Below are 19,973 nucleotides of genomic sequence, written 5' to 3'. Positions count from 1 at the left end.
GTTTTTCAAATATGTTAAGGAGAAACTGGGAATAATGGCAAAAGGCCAAACAGCGCGGAGGAGATTGCTTTCAACAGAAGACCAGAGGTCTGTTAAAAAACCAAACGCATATATAGGCCCATCACAAAAGAACGAAATGTAAGTTACTTAATATGCCCTAATATTACCGATAAAAAGTAAATAGTGTCAGACTTGGAGCAGGCCGACTGCCACATATAGCCTATCTGAATACGCTTAAGTGTTTATAGCTGAAGCAGTAATTTCATAATTTCTCCACAGGTTGCAGCTTGACTGAATCCAGATGTGAGTAAACGTTATGGCTGAACCCACGTAGCCTATGCATTTCAGTGTTACTTCACCAGAGCACAGCTCTAACACATATCAATGGATCTATAGTTATGATATGAGCAAACGAAACGAATAATGTTGTGTATAACTAAACAAATGGAGTTTAAGCAGGCTAACATAGTGGTGTAGGCCTACTGCCCCTTGATGATATCAGGCCCACGGAGTGCGGAGGATCATTTTCAGTCCAGTAGACATATCTTGTCCCAGTCCATGCCAATCAAAATGGCTATAAAATTACAAGTAGACAAACTGACAAATACAGACGGTCAGTATCAAGCCCAAAGTGGGATGCATGTTTCTGAGCGTGTGGCCAGCATTGTCTAGGTTCTCTTGGGTCCACTAGAAGTGATATGATTGCTGACGCACTTAAGGGCCCATTGAAACCCACAGTAAAAGGGCCATTAATTTTTCATTGGGTAATTATCTTACTCAGTCTATTTTTACGCCAATCGACCTCATTGATCAGATGTCATTATTTTTCTAAGAAACCAAGCCACTGCGTTTTATGAAAACAATATGTTGTGGGCACCTGATTTTGCCCTAGACACTGCATTTTGGCCCTTCTGCGTCTAACTCCAGTATTGATAAAGTGAGTCTGGTCAAATTTCTCCTGCGGTCTTTTGAAGCTCTTTCCCTGTGATGATGTAAGAATGGCTTGGGTTTGCCAGTGAGCGGCTCGAGGGATCACCACTCTGCACTGGGCTACTGTGTGGACCACCAGTCGGAGATCTGTTCCGATGCCACTTTCACCGGCACACAGGTTTAAGTGAACTACCAGCAATACTGCCAATGGGATTGTCCGCAAGAAATATTCCACTTCAACACTGAAAACTGCGAAAAATCACAGCCCACTGCACGAACACTAGTGACTGGCGGGAAAAGAGACCCTCTGTGAATCCCAGCATGCTTCATATGCAACATGACATCAGGACGTGCGTGAGTCTTCTGACCGCTTGCCTGATTTTAACCTGTCAAGCAATTCGGAATTGTGGAAACGTCCAGTGCGGGGAGGACCAGCGATGCTGCTCACACGATAATGTGACCGTCGACTGCTGCAAGCTGCCTCTGCACACCTTCTTAGACAACGTTGGCTGGATTACGCGGAAACTGTCTGGCATCCTTATCCTTTTGATGCTTTTCGCCATGGGTTATTTCATCCAGCGAATTATCTGTCCGAGGCCGCGGAGGCAACAGGACCGAGGAGCGGATGATCCCTCTCTCTTGAACACGCACACCACGGCGTCTCAGGACTCGCTCCTCGACCGCTTCCCAGACCAGTGCATCACCGATTTCACCTCGCCGGTCCTTCAGCTACCAACGTACGATGAGGTGAAATACTTGCCAACGTACGAGGAGACTATGCAGGAGGTGGACAGAGACCGTTCTGATGAAAATCTGCTAGCATCTTCCAGACTACAAGTAGGAATTCCAAACAATGGTGTGGGAGAGGCGCGAAGGGGAGCCGTGGGTGCCACAAGGACCACCCGCAACTCAGTTTAGCTAAATGAAGAGAACACTCTGCTTGTGGCCCATTATTTTAAAGTTGTTGAATTCTGCGGATACACCATTTGAACATATAAGTGCAATTATGACAAGCAGAAAAGAATGTCAGGACATTGAGTTTTAAAACAATTGTATGTCTATATCCAAAATGTTCCATTTAACAGGCAAAATAATTGTCTGGTAGTGCATCGCGTTATGTTTTGACAGCTAACCTGGCGCTAACATCTCATAATCTCTGAGCAATAAACCAGTCTAGATTTTAAAATATAGTTTCGGAAATAATTATACGTGTTCATAATTTTCCTGCTTGCATTGAAGACGTGAGGAGTGTGTTAGCCTGCTGTCAGAATGTTAAACTGCTGTCCAGGTACAGCCAAATCAGTGTGCTTGTTAGGGCTTTCACTGGACCAAGACATTGCTGATGAGAATACACAATAGGCTATTCTGCAGTTGTGCCTTTGGCTATGGAGCAAGACACAGGATGCATGTCCTTACAAAGAATTTAGGAGAATAAATGACAACAGAAAACAGGTACCCTGTTTAATATGATAGGATAGCCTACGTGACACGCACACACACACACACACTACTGCTATATACAGCTGTGAGGATTTCGAGATTTTGAACCAACAACTGTTTCATATCCCTTCTAAAGCTGGTTGATTCTCAATTCACTCTTGTCCATGTCGAGACTCTACAGACCCTGGAGTTCTGCAAATTGCGTAAGGGAGACCCCAAATCTGATTTAGTAGCCTAAAGGGGAGACCCCAAATTTGATTTATTAAGGGCCATGGGGCAGACACGATAAAAGAATTTCCATTAAGAATGTAAGACCAAGGAAAGAGTTGACGCATGCTGTTACGCATGGCCCATAAATCAACGTCCAGGAGGAAACTTGTTCAGTATCAGGTGATTTGGCATCAGCAGATACAACTCTGTCGTTTATCTTTAAATGTCTGACTGGTTATATCCTATTTTTTTGTTATTTTTTTAGGCCAGGATGATCACCTGCAACCCACGACGTGCGTTTCAACAATTTTCAAAACAAAAAAGTTCCCATGTAGTCATACTTCATGGCTTGACTCATATGGTTCATGGCTAGTCTTATATAGACTCCCATTTCCGTAGTCATTATAAGGACCCCTAAGGCTCTTCTAGATTGATAAAGTGTTTGAAAAAATAAAGAAGTCAGTGTGGTGATGTGACAAGATATCTTGAAGAGGTGATTAGCCAAGAACAATCACTTACATTTTTACAGGAAGGGTCCCAAAAGTGCTGCTCATCTAGACTCCATCACTAGTAAGGCCTGGTGTATCTAGACTCCCATCACTAGTAAGGCCTGGCGTATCTAGACTCCACTAGTAAGGCCTGGCGTATCTAGACTCCCATCACTAGTAAGGCCTGGCGTATTATGACTGACCATGCCTTTCTGCAGCTCTGGTCCCCAGGGTACTGTTCCTCTCTCCTCACCATCTATGCAGGTCAAAAACACAAGCCCATCATCTCCAGAACTCTTCCCTGATGCCAACCACACTGTTTGTGTCAGAAGGAGCTGGCCAAGGCCAAACAAACCTGTTTCCTGTTCTTCAGCACCTCTGAGCATCATCAGGTTTCACTCCTCATTCAGAACTGCTGTTCAGACAACAATTAGCTCGTACGTAGTCAGAAAAAATGGGTTTAGGTTTGGCCTTTGCTGCCAATCTCCTTATTCATCAACTGGGCCATACTTTTGAAGTATTGACACATTTTTTTGTACTGGTTTTAATTTAGCAAGGGGGTGTTATGGTCATATTTAAGAAACTGTTTCACATTGTACAGTGACAAGTATAAAGGTGAGAAAGTCTTTAGCACACATTTCCCTCACGGGATCAAAAGAGTATATATACTTATATACACAGACTGGTCATAACAACACATTTCATTATTTATATATTGCACACAAAGTGATCTACAGTGAAGGCCCTCATTAACCACCACCAACACACAGCTCACTTAGTGCACATGTCATGTCCAGCACATACACACTGAACCATAACTATATCTATATGCACATACACATTGACCTATATCTATATGCATATACACACTAACCCATAACTATATCCATATGCACATACACACTGACCTACTGTATATTCATAACTATATATCTATATGCACATACACACTAACCTATATCCATAACTATATATCTATATGCATGTACACACTGACCTATATCCATAACTATATATCTATATGCATATACACACTGACCTATATCCATAACTATATATCTATATGCATATAACACTGACCTATATCCATAACTATATATCTATATGCATGTACACACTAACCTATATCCAGAACTATATATCTATATGCATATACACACTGACCTATATCCATAACTATATATCTATATGCATGTACACACTAACCTATATCCAGAACTATATTTCTATATGCATATACACACTGACCTATATCCATAACTATATATCTATATGCATGTACACACTGACCTATATCCATAACTATATTTCTATATGCATGTACGTGCCATATAGCTGAAACAGAATCAAAGCCCTTGTGTGCGTGCGAGCCCTGAGCCCTGGTGCTGCTCTGATGAGGCTGCGATCACAGTCATGGGGTACTCCTGGCTCATGTTCCACCCTGTGTGGATCACAGTCATGGGGTACTCCTGGCTCATGTTCCACCCTGTGTGGATCACAGTCATGGGGTACTCCTGGCTCATGTTCCACCCTGTGTGGATCACAGTCATGGGTACTCCTGGCTCATGTTCCACCCTGTGTGGATCCAGTCATGGGGTGGCTCATGTTCCACCCTGTGTGATCACAGTCATGGGGTACTCCTGGCTCATGTTCCACCCTGTGTGGATCACAGTCATGGGGTACTCCTGGCTCATGTTCCACCCTGTGTGGATCACAGTCATGGGGTACTCCTGGCTCATGTTCCACCCTGTGTGGATCACAGTCATGGGGTACTCCTGGCTCATGTTCCACCCTGTGTGGATCACAGTCATGGGGTACTCCTGGCTCATGTTCCACCCTGTGTGGATCACAGTCATGGGGTACTCCTGGCTCATGTTCCACCCTGTGTGGATCACAGTCATGGGGTACTCCCTGGCTCATGTTCCACCCTGTGTGGATCACAGTCATGGGGTACTCCTGGCTCATGTTCCACCCTGTGTGGATCACAGTCATGGGGTACTCCTGGCTCATGTTCCACCCTGTGTGGACGCAGTCCAGGGTTGGGTAGGAATGACATTAGAACTGATGTGATCTGTTTCAAGTGTCTCTTGTAAACACCAAGCCTGTGCCAACCGTGCTGACACTCAATCTCCCTCCTGCTGGCCAAACAGGACCTACACTTTTACCCATCCTTCTCTCCCTCCCTCTGTGTGTGTGTCTCTCTCTCTGTGTCTCTCTCTCCCTCCCTCCCTCTCTCTCTTTCTGTGTGTCTCGCTCTCTCTCTGTGGGTCTCTCTCCCTCCCTCCCTCTCTTTCTCTCTGTGTGTCTCGCTCTCTCTCTGTGGGTCTCTCTCTCTCCCTCCCTCCCTCTCTCTCTCTCTGTGTCTCTCTCTCCCTCCCTCCCTCCCTCCCTCTCTCTCTGTGGGTCTCTCTCTCTTTCTGTGTGTGTCTCTCTCTCTCACACACACACACAGACACAGACACACACACAATTCCTCTACAGCAAAGACAAAATGCGGTTTGCACTCCACATATATATTTATTTTTATTAAATGTATTCTTGTAAATTGTACAAGGAAAATAAAATGTATAAAATGTAAGATTATAAATACACACAAAGAATGATAGAAAAATATATACACACACATTGAATTTTGGGAGTAGCTCAAGGAAGAACATTACAAAACCCATCACAAACATTTAACAGAAACAGTTACAAGAAAGCCATTTCTTTACTCAAGTCAGGGAAACATTCATACATCTGAATGGTAACTTCAAAAGGAATGAAATGGAATGACTTGTACGTATAAATACACCAGTTGGAATAAATCAGAAAGGTGTTATAAGACATTGATATATTGCCTTTGGGAAATCATAACTGTACTGGTTTACAGTCACTAAGCTAGTGTTGGTCTAAAATTCACCCTTCCGAGAGAACTGGCTGGGATTGTGTCCAGAAGGAAGTTGAGGACGGAAGTGATGATCTCAAAGTGACCATGTGAGTGCACTGTGCATTAGACTCAGTACTGAGCGTCTCCCCAAATGATGGAGTGGTCACAGGAAGTCCAAATGATCGAGAGAAATGAGTACTATGCACGGGAGGCTCCAGACCACTGATGCTCTGTGTGAATATCTATGGTGGGCTGGTCTGTATGGATATCTATGGTGGGCTGGTCTGTGTGAATATCTATGGTGGGCTGGTCTGTATGGATATCTATGGTGGGCTGGTCTGTGTGAATATCTATGGTGGGCTGGTCTGTATGGATATCTATGGTGGGCTGGTCTGTGGAGATATCTATGGTGTGTGGAGCTGAAACCAATCAAGCTAAAACCAATCTTGGCATTCAAATGACAATCTGGCTGCATGAATGAAATGTTCTTCACTATGACTGAATGAAAACTCTTCCCCACAGTCCTCCTGTAGTCGCTACTTCCGAAACTGATTCCTGAGTTTCCTGCTTTGGGTTTACCGTTTTAGATGGAATCACAAGAGCGATAGAGAGATACCAATAGCCGTTGAGGTGTTATCCAATACCCTAAAGTTCATTCCAAGAGCATAGGAACGCGCCCCGGCAGAAGCGATAAGGGTTGTGGGTAGTGCCTCTTTCTTGTCCCCTAAGAGAGCAGAAAGAGAGCAAGCTCAGTGGCGGGAGGCTACACTGCTTCTGACGGAGGTCGTGGCCGCCCTCTCGCGCTCTTTGGCAAGCTCCATCTCAATCTTCGCCTGGATCTTCTCCCAGTCCACCTCCACCTGAAAAACACCACCCATTTACTCAGCTTCACCCAAAAGAGCTGCCAGGAAGTCTAGACAGTCTGCTAAGTACAGTGAAGGAAGGATAAGTTTCGATCTGGCGTTAATTTCGTTGACAAATGTCAGGGACTACGCACCAAGGTCTGGAAAGCTTTTACTGTGATTGTCTTTAAGCAATACAAACATCTTTGAGCAGCTTACCCCTTCTGAGTATTGCAAGAAACGTTTGTTTGTTTCCTCCTTGCCAAAGTCTTCCAGGAACTTTTGTCGGTGCGCAAGAACAGTATCCACATGAGTTTTGTGCTTCACTGCTAGTTCCAGGGCCCTGTGTGTGTGACAGAAGCAGGGATCAAACACTGAATCAGAGTCTGTCTTTGTTAAAATGTTCACACTGATTTTTACTCATTCCCCTGCAACAAACAGCAAGATCCATCTCAGGCAAACGAACATCATCTGAGAATGCCCTGTTCCAATATTATAATTTCCATTGCATTTCACTAGAAAAACACTTATAGAAATACTATAGTATTTTGGGACGTTGGCATTTTTGGCAAAAGTGTTCCTTTTGGGCCAATCCTAACCTCCCAAAGTGGCCACTACGGCAGTAAGTGGTCAGTGCACATTAGCAGTGTGCTGATAGAAATATGCGGAATGAGACAGAGCCTGTGTTATAGGAATACTATAGTATTTTGGGACATACTATTGAAGTACTATAAGACTGTATGATAGGAATACTATAGAGGCTTTTATAGAGGCATCATAGGACAGAACATCATAGAAGCATTATCACACATTATACTCTACCATATGACTACTATAGAAATGCTAATCACACATTATACTCTACCATATGACTACTATAGAAATGCTAATCACATATTATACTCTACCATATGACTACTATAGAAATGCTAATCACACATTATACTCTACCATATGACTACTATAGAAATGTTATAGTATTATCACACATTATACTCTACCATATGACTACTATAGAAATGTTATAGTATTATCACACATTATACTCTACCATCTGACTACTATAGAAATGCTAATCACATATTATACTCTACCATATGACTACTATAGAAATGTTATAGTATTATCACATATTATACACTACCATATGACTACTATAGAAATGTTATAGTATTATCACATATTATACACTACCATATGACTACTATAGAAATGTTTTAGTATTATCACATATTATACACTACCATATGACTACTATAGAAATGTTTTAGTATTATCACATATTATACACTACCATATGACTACTATAGAAATGTTTTAGTATTATCACATATTATACTCTACCATATGACTACTATAGAAATGTTATAGTATTATCACATATTATACACTACCATATGGCTACTATAGAAATGTTATAATATTTGCATTGTGCTCTGCTGTGTGCTGACCGGTCCCAGTTGTAGAGGTTGATGTGGGCCTGGATGGCCTGGTAGACAAGGCCGGCCTGCAGCAGAGTGGCCTCGGCCTCCTGCAGGTGGCCACAGAAGAGCAGCATGTGGGCCGACGAGGACTCCTTGGAGGGCAGCTCCTTCATGAAGTTGATGTACTGGACCTTATCAATCTGCAGCGCACAGACAGGGAAACAAACAGCACTGAGACACTAATTACTATGTATTTACATAGCCAAAAACATACCAGAATTACTCATTGTCAACCTGAAGCAGAGAGATGTACAATTCCCAAAACCAAAAACTGAAAACCAAGAATGGATTCTTAAATCTGATTTATTACGAGTAGACATAATCACTCAAGAATGATTTCACAGTGTAGTGTGTTTTGTAGAACTGGTGTGTGTGTGTGTGTGTGTGCAGGTTAGGCAGGCTGAGCCACACTCACCTCTCCGATAGCTGCGTAGGCCACCTCCGCGGTCGTGAGCTCTCTGCTGGTCACAGCCATGCCGGCGAGACATGCCCAGAGGGTCTGGTCCTGCAAGGAGAGACACTGGTCAGAGTGCAGCCCACAACCCCAGAGTCTAACTGGGAATTTACACCAGAGACATTTGGAAGCTTTTTCCAGTGGCCCGTCTGACGTATGTCTATTGTTAGCGATAGAATTCCATTAGAATCAGTGTATCAATTTACATGAGTAGCACTTTACGCGCGTATATCCTGGTCGTTAAAAGAAATAGAAACGTGTCTCTTTCAGCTTCACTTCTAGCTCTAGAGCACGGGAAGACACATGGATGAACACATGGATGAGCACATTGTTATGTCACGTTAGAGCAGAGGCAGTGAAAATGGTTGCTTATGTCCTGCTCGCGGTGTAAATTCCCAGTAAGCGGGTCTGCTTGACCTCTCTGCATAGAGGCGCAGAACAGAAGCCTGGCTGGCGCAGCTCGTCTCTGTCTCTGCATAGAGGCGCAGAACAGAAGCCTGGCTGGCGCAGCTCGTCTCTGTCTCTGCTCAGGTTCTGCTGCCCAGACGTGCTGACAGCCTGGAAACCCAAACACTGATGCCAGGGTTTTATGTCTGGTCAATCAGTGAGTTGAGGCAACTGGCTTAGGGCAGTTAGGGGTGGTCCAGTGGTCAAATGGAACACCTGAAAAGTGTGTGTTTGATCCCAGGGGGCTGCCGCACCTTAACCCTGAGTTGCTCCAGGGGCTGCCCGTGTAGCTCATTCACTATAAGTCACTCTGGATAAAGCATCAGCTAAACGACAAATAACAAATAACCAAATGCACTACAGTAGAAAGTGTCCATGTTCTTAAACGAACACCAAATAACTTTTCCTCTGTCGCACGCACTATTTGTTTATCCAGCACTGGCTTTGGAAATAACAATGTCCACAGACAAGGTAGAATATGTGGCATGATTTAATGAAAGTACGATGTATTGCGACATCAGATGCAAGTCAAATTTGTAGTTTCTTATGTGTCATTCCATCGAACTACAGATCCGCTACCCGATCTGGCAAACTTACATAGTGCGGTTATAGCCGATAGAGGGCCGCGAAGTGAATGCAGAAGTGCCGTTCACCCTGTTACGAGTTGATGAACCACTGAAACGATTTTGGAAACATTATTTTAAGGTAGAAAAAACTCTTTGGTGTTGCTTTAAATAACAAATAATCATATGCACTACAGTAGAAAAAGTGTCCATGTTCTTGGCCCCGGCTGTGGCGCAACTGGCTGGGGCTTCTGCACCGTATGCCGGCGACCCGGGTTCGATTCCCGCCCCGTGGTCCTTTCCGGATCCCACCACTCACTTCCTGTCATTCTCCACTATCCTGTCGCATTAAAGGCATAAAAAGCCCCCAAAAAAGAAAGTGTCCATGTTCTTAAATAACAGATAATCTTATGCACTACAGTAGAAAAAGTGTCTGTTTTTTCCACTGGAAGAATGTTGCGAGTGTCGTCTAGTTAACGGCCGACGCAATGGTTTTACATTTTATTATAAACTGTGCCGAATCCGGACGAACCCTAATCCAACTGTGCCGAATCCGGACAACCCTTAATCCAATTGTGGTTTGCAATACGGTACTGCAGTGATCCCAGAAATTCCATTCACAGGAGGGCAAGACCAGGCTAGAAGCATGCAAGCAAACTCCCTCAGGCATTGCAGACAGACACACACACAGACAGACAGACAGACAGGCCATGCGCACAGATGCAGAGCAATATCTGGCGTTTCTGACTGATGGGAGCAGGATGAGACAACAGTGTCAGATAGGAGGATAAATGCCCCCCTCTTCTCTGTGTGTACAATAACCCAGTCTGACACCATTAGCCTAGCTTAGCATAACTCACTAAAAGTGGGTTATACCAGTTTTTAGCTACTGGCTAGCTACAGGCTTACTGGTATAACCCACGTCCAGTGAATTATGGAAGTGTAACTCAGTGAAGTGACTCAGTGAAGATGGCAAATATGCTAGTTTCCCCAAAAGTTGTTATGTTCCTTTAAGGCTGAAAGTTGGACAGGGTGACTCATGGCATGGTATGGTGAAAGAGTGTAGTGGGATAGGGACCGGGCGGTGTGTGTGTGTGTGGGTGGGAGGGAGGGTTGGGGTGTGGGGTAGGAACAGGATGCTTGACTCCAGTGAAAGAATCGCTGCTTGTTGAACATAAGGGGGGTTTTTGTCAGCATACTGTAGATGCCCAAAAGCCTGCGAGGACCACATGTGTGCCAAAGTGACCAGCTGACTTCCGTGAAGGGCCCCCTCGAAAGCCACACCCTTACCGTAAGATCTCTTAGTGGACACTGGCAGAGGGACGCATGACGAGGCGTGAGCGTCATTTGGGAGAACGTCTCCCTCCCTCCGGGCCAGAGGAGCCTAGCAGCGGCTCCCATGCAACACCCCACCAGGCTCACTCATAACAGCTCTCCTGATTAGCAGGGAGGCTCGTAAAGTCACGTGAACCACAAACGGGAACTCGACTGCCATCATAGTCAATAAAAGCTGCCCTTGCAGCACCTCACCCCTGTAACCCCGCTCAGCACCCTGACCCCCCTAACCCCACTCAGCACCCTCACCTCACCCCCCTAACCCCCAGCTCAGCACCTCACCCCCCTAACCCCACTCAGCACCCTCACCCCCCTAACCCCACTCAGCACCCTCACCCCCCTAACCCCACTCAGCACCCTCACCCCCCTAACCCCACTTAGCACCCTCACCTCACCCCCTAACCCCACTCAGCTCCGCTTCGCGTCCACCACTGCTAAAGGGTTTGAACTACAACTTTTACCATTTTTACATTTTAATGATTTGAGCTGATTTATATGTAGTAGGCCTACAATTATTATTTATGGCTACTGATGATTAATAGATTTTGAAGTTATTACATTTTATGACACGATACATTATGATCAACAGCTCTTAAAAGTTAAACCGTTCAGTGTGTGTGTGTGTGTGTTTGCATGCACAAATGGGTGCACAACATGTTTGTCCATTAATTAGAGTGTGTTTATTTGTGTGTGTGTGTGTGTGTAGAGTTGTGTACATGTGTGTGTGATGGTTCTCCTGAAGCGGGGTACTTCCCCCGTGACTGCCTCTGCTGCCCCCTCAGAGTTTCCTGCCAGCCTCCCTGCTGGACTGTGGTCAGGGCATCATAAAGCGCGCCGCGCCGTGTGTCCCTCAGGCTCGAGGCGCACACACACACAAACACACACACACACACCGCCGTGTGTCCCTCAGGCTCGAGGCATGGCGGATTACTCAGCCTGGGCTGCCGCGGTTAGGGGTAATGGCCACTGTGGCGTACGGTAAATGGTGTCACGCTGGCTCGATAGAAACACATTTAAGGAGCGTTAAAAGCACTCTTGTTTGGGAGAGCTTAGTCACTGGTTTGCTAAAGTGCCTCAGGATCTCTCATTACGCCCCATAAACCCGCCCGCGAAAAACAACAACAGCATTTGTGGAGAGGACCAACGGGCCAGAGGGGAACGGCAGGGAGGATCAACGGGCCATACGAAAACGCCACAGAGGACCAACGGGCCAGAGGACACGGCACAGAGGGATCGTATGTGACTCTGCAAAGTTGGTTTACTGGTTTAGAGCGAGATCACCGACCCTCAGCCACATTACGACTATGTGGAACGTTTGAAGGAACAAAATGATGTACCATTACCAGTACAATTACCATTAAACATACACTGATGCATACTTAGCCGTGGATGGTTTAGGCCGTGCATCTCCTTGTCTGTTAAATGAGCTGTTTCTGACTGGTAGGCTTGGTGTTTAACTATAATGCATCTACAGTGCTTTAGAGTATTAGCTAGCTAACATGACATTCCTCCAGAACCTTAGAGGTCAACCCTACTGTGCTCTGAAAACCAGTTCTAAAGGCATTAGGTACCCGAGTTGCTCGTGTTTTAAGCATCTCTCAATCATCATGGCTAATAAATGCCTTCTGATATTTGGCAACAGGAGAAACTTAAGTTCTGCTGTTGGAAATCCCAAACATTACTGACAGTGGTCACCTTACTAGACAGCTGACGTCACAAGATGGTCCCTTGCTGATCAATTCTAGTAACACAAACCAAAGAACAAACTCTTGAAAACCAAAGAGTATTTGTGGTCACTTTCTAACTGTAGCCTAATTAAAGGTTCTAGTTTTTGGTAGCTTCACACGGCGCGGAGGAAGAACAGGATGACCAAGAATTGAGATGGGGGCGGGACAGTGTTAGGGGGCGGGGACAGTGTTAGGGGGCGGGGACAGTGTTAGGGGTTGGGGACAGTGTTAGGGCGGGGACAGTGTTAGGGGGGGGGACAGTGTTAGGGTTGGGGACAGTGTTGGGTAATGTTGGAAATGTCCCCAACCCTAACACTGTCCCATCCAACACTGTCCCTTAACACTGTCCCATGATTGTCCCCGCCCCATCTCAATTCTTGGTCATCCTGTTCTTCCTCCAGCCTGTGTGAAGCTCTCCCCACCAAAAACTAGAACCTTTAATTAGGCTACAGTTAGAAAGTGACCACAAATACTCTTTGGTTTTCAAGAGTTTGTTCTTTGGTTTGTGTTACTAGAATTGATCAGCAAGGGACCATCTTGTGACGTCAGCTGTCTAGTAAGGTGACCACTGTCAGTAATGTTTGGGATTTCCAACAGGGGACAGTGTTAGGGGGCGGGGACAGTGTTAGGGGGGGGGACAGTGTTAGGGGCGGGGACAGTGTTAGGGGGGCGGGGACAGTGTTAGGGTTGGGGACAGTGTTAGGGGGCGGGGACAGTGTTAGGGGGCGGGGACAGTGTTAGGGGGCGGGACAGTGTTAGGGGGCGGGGACAGTGTTAGGGGGCCGGGGACAATGTTAGGGGGGCGGGGACAGAGATAGGGAGCGGGGATAATGTTAGGGGGCGGGAACAGTGTTATGGAGCGAGGACAATGTTAGGGGCGGGGACAAGGTTAGGGGACGGGGATAGAGTTAGGGGGCGGGGACAGTGTTAGGGGGCGGGTACACGGTTGGGAACAGGGCAGTGTTAGCGGGCGGGGACAGTGTTAAGGCCTCTTTCTGGACTCACCTCCTTCTCTGAGGTCTACCATAGAGAGGCCGCACAGAGACAAACATGATGAGGGGGAGGATATGAAACAAAGGGTTAAGTGTATGAGTTAGAGAGAGAGAGAGAGAGAGAGAGAGAGAGAGAGAGAGAGAGAGAGAGAGAGAAAAGGAAAGCCAGCCATGAGCCCACTGACATGGAGAGACAAACATTAACTTTCACCATAAGGACCCGTTAAAGCTGCAGTTGGCAAGATTTTTTTGATCATATTCACTAAAATCGATACTATGTTCCGACAGAACAACATAAATCAGCCGGTTTTAGAAAAAACCTACCTCCACACCTAGAGCCTGTTATTTGCTTTGCAAAAATCCATAGCTCCCGGTTCTTCTTGTCTAATCAGAGCAGGGCTGTGTGAGATCTGACTGTCAATCAGTCTGGTGTAGTCAATCAGTCGTACAAACTCGATGAGAGGGTGCTCAGTGGTATTGGGGGGGGGGGCGAGGGGGCATGAGAGTTGTAAACATTCAAAATGTTGTCCCCTCAATCTGTCAGACTTGCCAACTGCAGCTTTAAGGACACAAGAAACATTCAGGACATTACACAGACAAACATGCATTACAGGTCACAGACAGAAAAGAATATCAGATGAACAGACAAGTTCACGATGTACTGGAGGGTAAACACAACCTATGCATGCACCAACTAGGACCCCCACTCAGTCAAATAGAGCCAGGAACACAGAGTGCAGTGGAGTAACAGCGGATCTGATTTATCCGATGGGAGCAACCCCAGGACAAGTTGGGGCGCTGGCTGGGAATACTGTGAACCCTGGTCCAGTCATCTTCATCACCATCTATTCAGCACCTCAATGTGTTAGCAATTAAAGCGCCCACTAATTCTACAATTCATCCCAGCTCTTTACCTCGGGGAAGGAAAAAGGTCAGTTTTCTTCGGAGCTCAGCTAAATAACAGTTGATGTTCCAGTTTTGGGGAAAACTAATGTTGTGCTTTGGGGGCTGTTTCTTTTGTTTAAATTTGACTCTTTTTTTTTCAACTTTTCCACAAGGAAACAAAATGATGAGGTTTATTATAACAGGTTACTATGATTTGTCCTTTGCCTTAGGTCAAGTTTCCGTTAATATTGTCAGTTGACCTCTCATTTCTGTCTAGCTGACGAATGACGAGCACTAAGCGGTGAGACAAGGCCAAGGGCCTGGTGGCTAACTCCATACTAAGGCCAACAACAAAGTATTATTCATTTTGCAAAATTGCTTTTAACTCATTGAATGCCAAGCTGTTTTCGGAAGCTTTGTCCTAGAGTGCCAGCAATCTAGACCATTGTTGATGATTTTTGTACAGCCACAGCATATTCTGTGTTATAGCTATGAACACATACAATGGCTCGTTTAAAAGGTGAGACTATAAGATCTCAGTGGGTGCAAACCGTGTATTTCTACACGCCTCTGTTCCTGAGAAATCCCAAGCTAAACAGTGGATAGTTTTCATCAAAATCGCTGTTTTTTTCTAGAAATGGAGATAATAACGTCTTTCATGAAATATGAAGTGTTGCCTGTAAACTTTCCGGGAAGTGATCAGCGAGACCTGGCGAGACTGCCACCTAGTGATAGACCCACGAAAATGGCCTGGTTTTGAGATGACGTGCATGCGTCACTGATTCGACCTAAAGCGGCAACCGAGTTATGATAAAATGTCCAGATAAAATGTCCAGATTGTGCGTTTTCATGAGTTTTCGATCGTCATATATTTCATTTCCATTCATCACAGTTCCCAAAATCACATATACGGTGTGTTAGAGTGTCTAGTTTCGTAATTCAAAGAAAAAGCTAAAAACGAAATATTACGTTTTTGGCACTCAACGCATGGGATATTACGTTTTTGGCACTCAATGAGTTAAACTGGCGCCAGTCTATGAATCCTGAAGGAGAGAAAGAGTCAAAAGTTGGTTCATAGCTCATTAGGATTTGATTAAGCCTTTGAACAGGCCAACTGCCGTGAGGGCTGGATTTGCCTTGCAAGGTCTTTATGTTTCCATCTCACATCCTCTCACTAGTTGGGTGGCTTTTCATTTTTACATCATATATATATATGACTTTAGGGATTTGATGACTACAGGGCAATTCCACGCAAAACTGTCACGTCCATAGCGCCAACACAATGCCATGGTGTGGTATGATGTGAATGATGATTTGAGCATTCACTCTTCTTGGTTGTAGAACTCACATGAAAAATTTTTCACATAATCATTCACATCATACAAATACCATGGCATTTCGTTGGCGTTATGGACGTGACAGTTTGGCGTGGAATTGCCCTACAGCATCATTCGTGGAATTAGAAATACCAAAATTCATTTCCTGCTTCTGAGCCATTCCACCTGACATGTACTGCGTTACTGCACTTGTACAAAGCTTTGGATGAAATGCAAATGCATAAGAATGCCAAAGCCTGCGTCCTGGCCTGGTCCCAGAGCGTGCCCACGTGGCGTTACCTTGGCGAAGCGGCATAGGCGCAGGGCGTCCTCCCAGCGGGCCGTGCTGGCGTACTCATGGAGGATGGCGGGGTACGGCGACACGGCGTTGTACACCAGAGAGCCGTCCACCCGCCGCACAGTCACCTGTGTGCCCACGTAGCTCAGGATGTGCGGCATGCTGCTCAGCTCGCTGCAAGGCATGATAGGATAGGGTCAGTCAGCCAGTGAAGGGAAATAGAGGCAGACACACACAACTCTAAAGACGTCACATTTTCCTCTAAGCTTTGAATGATAGATAGATAGATAGATAGATAAATACTTTATTGATCCCCAAGGGGAAATTTAAGAATAAAACAGCTGATGAACCCGTATGCTAATAGGATGGCTTCCGAGGTATGGTTGGTCAAAGGCCGTGCAAACGGCCGAGATCCTCAAACCAATATATATAACACTGAAATCAACACTACATCCAGAGCTTTTTTCAGACCCAGTCAAAGCACAGACACCTACACCACAAAGTATCGCTTTGCCAGTGCTGCCAGATTTATAGACCCTTTCAACAATAAAAACAAAAACAATACTTGAACGTTCTATTTGGTTCCCAATCGACTTCCTCGCATTAAGATAACATATGGAATGTTAAAACGGAAGCCTTGTGGGGCCAACTATGATGCTGATAATGGAACTCTTTTGAAAGGGTCCATGAGGATAGGACACCATGCAGTTCCCAGACGCAGGCACTGGCTTGTCTCTTCCACACACTGCATATTATTTGCATACAGCACCCCCGCCGTGTGTAACCAAAAGCACCAGTACATCACAGACATGCACAGGCATGTGCAACTGAGCCGCGCTGAGCCATTACTGGTGCTGCCACTGAGCCAGAGATCACTCACCTGGCGTCCTTCAGAAGAAGCGTCTTTGGCAGCAGGTCTTTGTCCACAAACACAGCGCCGGGGTAGTACCATATGGTGAACTGGCTGTCCTGCACTCCGCTCAGGATGTTCACCGAGTCGTTCCACGCGATCGTCTTCACCATGGTACCTGTGAGGAGGAGGGACGCTCTTCTGAACAGGGTTCTTAATACTGAATGCCAAAGCTGTGCACAAATAAAATGTTTTAGTCCATTTCCAAACACACCCCAGACTGAACAGGTTGCCGCTGTTGATGCAGGCAGCTCACTGCGCCGGGATTAGTGTGCTTCACCTCACTGTGTGTACAGTACACTGTGTGCTGTGTGTGTTTCACTAATTCACGGATTGGGATAAATGCAGAGACCAAAATTTCCCTCACGGGATCAAAAGAGTATATATACTTATATACATCTGCTTGATCAGCTAGCTCCTAGCTATCCTCACACTGTTAGCCTTCACATCTTCCTGATCAGCTGGCTACCTATCTTGCCACTGTTAGCCTTTACACCTGCCTGACGACCTACCTATCTTGACGATGGTGTGTTCGCGAGCGAGGCGACGGACAGAGCTCAGGTAAAGGTCGCGGTTCTTGTCGATCAGTGCGATCCTCCGATCGTTGGCTGGGCCACACTGGTCCAGGGCGATCTCCATCACCTCGATCTGTAAGCAAGAAGGGCGCACAATATACAATTCAGCACATTTCATACTGCGCACCATCTGCAGAAATACACTGGATAGTGAGATTCTCCTGCAATATCCTGAATGAAAGCACACGTAATGTCCTGGGGGCGCAGGCTACAGCGCCCGTACCATATACGGGTCCGAGTGCCCATGGGGACCCAGGTTCCAATCCGACCTGCGGTCATTTCCCGATCCCACCCCATCTCTCTCTCCCACTTGCTTCCTGTCTCACTCTCCACTGTCCTGTCCAAATAAAGGCAAAAAAGCCCAAAAGATATACTTAAAAAAAAAAGAAGAAAGTAATTTAGGCTCCTTGTTGATATGAACAGGACGTGACATTATAATTAACCGATATAAGTGCACAAAAGGGGAAGGTCGGAAGGGTTCACGACACTGGCGTTCACACACATAATCCACTGTAGAGTATCTGCACGGGCTAAAGAGCTTTTCTCCTGGCCGGGCAGAAAATCCTGCTGAGTGGGGGATATTAACGTACCAAAAACCTTTATCTGTGCAAAGAGCTGATGACTAATGGGTGTAGGAGGGCTGAGGAATGGACAGTCTGAAGATTTGGCGTACGCCGCAAACATCCTGTGATTTCTGCCCAAGGCCACGGAGCCATGATGCTGATTATACTCCGTGCAGCTGCACGAGGGGAAGGGAGGTTGGAGCTCCTCTGACAGCTCTGGTGAGTGGCACAGACAGATTTCTAGGAGGAGGACACGTAAGGCCAGCGTTGAGAAACACTCCATTGATAATCAAATAGAATAAGTCAGGCGGGGCAGGGACAGCTACTCCATAGAGCCTCATTTGATGAACGCAAGCTCCATTTTTCTTGTGTCATTTCCTGGGCAGAAGCGAGGCAGCTGTAATTTACACTGTGCAGAATGTGCTGTATGTGTGTGTGTGTGTGTGTGTGTGAGAGAGAGAGAACGGCACACACTGTCCTGACACACACTCGACGCTCACTCAGCACCATGCCCTCCGACCCCTTCTGTCCCGATTTCACACCTGTCAGGCGGAGCGGAGCCTAATGTGGGGATTTGTTCGGGGGCCTCGGCTTTCATTAGTGCGCATCTAATGGGACATGCCTGCAGCAATGGGAAACAGAGGGGCTGGGCCAGGGACGCCTGCTTCGCATTAGGTGAGCTGATTAAAGCCGCGCCATCGTCCCTCACCCCTGTCCCAACGAGGACCACGGGGCCAGCTGGCCGACGACCACTCTGGAGCAGCCCTCGTCTCCCGCCCGATCTGGAGCCAATGGAACTCTGCACACCATCAGGCTTAGGCCTGTCTGCTCCACAAGGGCTGTGTTCATGCTGCAGAGATGAGTATGTGTACATTTGGCTTTCCAAAGTGTAGGAGTTTTGCTTTTCTGGATACGCTTCTCAGTGTATTGGTGCTTGAAATAATCTCACAAAAGACTATTGGGCAATTCCACGCAAAAACTGTCACATCCATAATGGCAAAACAATGCCATGGTATTTAGTTGGCGTTATGGACCTGACAGTTTTGCGTGGATTTGTATTTTTTCATGCCTATAGTATTCTCTGGCCTTTCAAAACAATCAACTCCTTTACGTTTATAGCAATCGGTATTAACCTGAAAATACCATCACTGGTGATATAATCAGGTATGATTCAGTCAATAAACAAGAGACTCCGTTTGACTCCGAGGGAACGCACACACACCCAGTAATGACAATGTGCATCGCAGCCTCAGATGAAAGCGTCCGCTGAATAAATAAATTAATAAAGTAAATGGATTTGGTGGCCTCTTAACCCTGAGCCAGTGCTTTTAAAGGCATAACTTGTTAGATTTACTGTAAGAACTAGGTTCGCTAGCTCTGTATGTTATGAGTCCCATAGAACAACACTGCAATCTACTGGATTAGAAAGTCTGTCAGCAGGTGAATTAGAGGTAGGCTATTTGCGGATCTGTGGGTGGCTCCTCTGCCGCAAAGATTGTCTCATAAACACGTGTACTGAATACACAAATGCGAAAACGAAAACTGTGTGTGCTGGTGATTCACAAATGCAAAATTAAATTTCACAAAGGCAATTTTCAGTTTTACAAATGCCATTTCATTTACAAATACACATCTACATTGTGAA

The 19,973-nt window shown here is 45.8% G+C and overlaps 2 protein-coding genes across 2 annotated transcripts in view; one reads left to right on the top strand and one right to left on the bottom strand.

The window, feature by feature from the left end:
* The first annotated feature begins 1,034 nt into the window (after positions 1–1,034).
* LOC125308699 (uncharacterized membrane protein C3orf80 homolog) lies at positions 1,035–2,207 on the top strand. Its single transcript, XM_048265267.1, has one exon. The coding sequence runs from the start codon at positions 1,252–1,254 to the stop codon at positions 1,846–1,848; it is 597 nt and encodes a 198-aa protein (XP_048121224.1). The 5' UTR covers positions 1,035–1,251; the 3' UTR covers positions 1,849–2,207.
* A 3,975-nt stretch (positions 2,208–6,182) lies between these two features.
* The window catches only part of ift80 (intraflagellar transport 80 homolog (Chlamydomonas)), an 83,614-nt gene continuing 69,823 nt past the window's right edge, over positions 6,183–19,973 (bottom strand). The window contains exons 14-20 of the mRNA XM_048265239.1: positions 17,703–17,838; positions 17,161–17,308; positions 16,283–16,454; positions 8,679–8,768; positions 8,231–8,403; positions 6,999–7,122; positions 6,183–6,797 (exon numbers count right to left, since the gene is read on the bottom strand). Of these exons, the coding sequence (XP_048121196.1) occupies positions 6,687–6,797; positions 6,999–7,122; positions 8,231–8,403; positions 8,679–8,768; positions 16,283–16,454; positions 17,161–17,308; positions 17,703–17,838 (954 nt within the window). The 3' untranslated portion in view covers positions 6,183–6,686. The remainder of the gene's footprint in view (positions 6,798–6,998; positions 7,123–8,230; positions 8,404–8,678; positions 8,769–16,282; positions 16,455–17,160; positions 17,309–17,702; positions 17,839–19,973) is intronic.

The sequence above is a fragment of the Alosa alosa genome, chromosome 15 (assembly GCF_017589495.1).
Source record: "Alosa alosa isolate M-15738 ecotype Scorff River chromosome 15, AALO_Geno_1.1, whole genome shotgun sequence".
Lineage (NCBI taxonomy): Eukaryota > Metazoa > Chordata > Actinopteri > Clupeiformes > Clupeidae > Alosa > Alosa alosa.
Note: the sequence above shows the minus strand (reverse complement) of the source record. Positions and strands in the feature narration are given on the sequence as shown.

Coding starts and splice junctions, on each gene's coding strand:
- LOC125308699 (XM_048265267.1), top strand. CDS start 1,252: ATGCTTCATATGCAACATGACATCAGGACGTGCGTGAGTCTTCTGACC.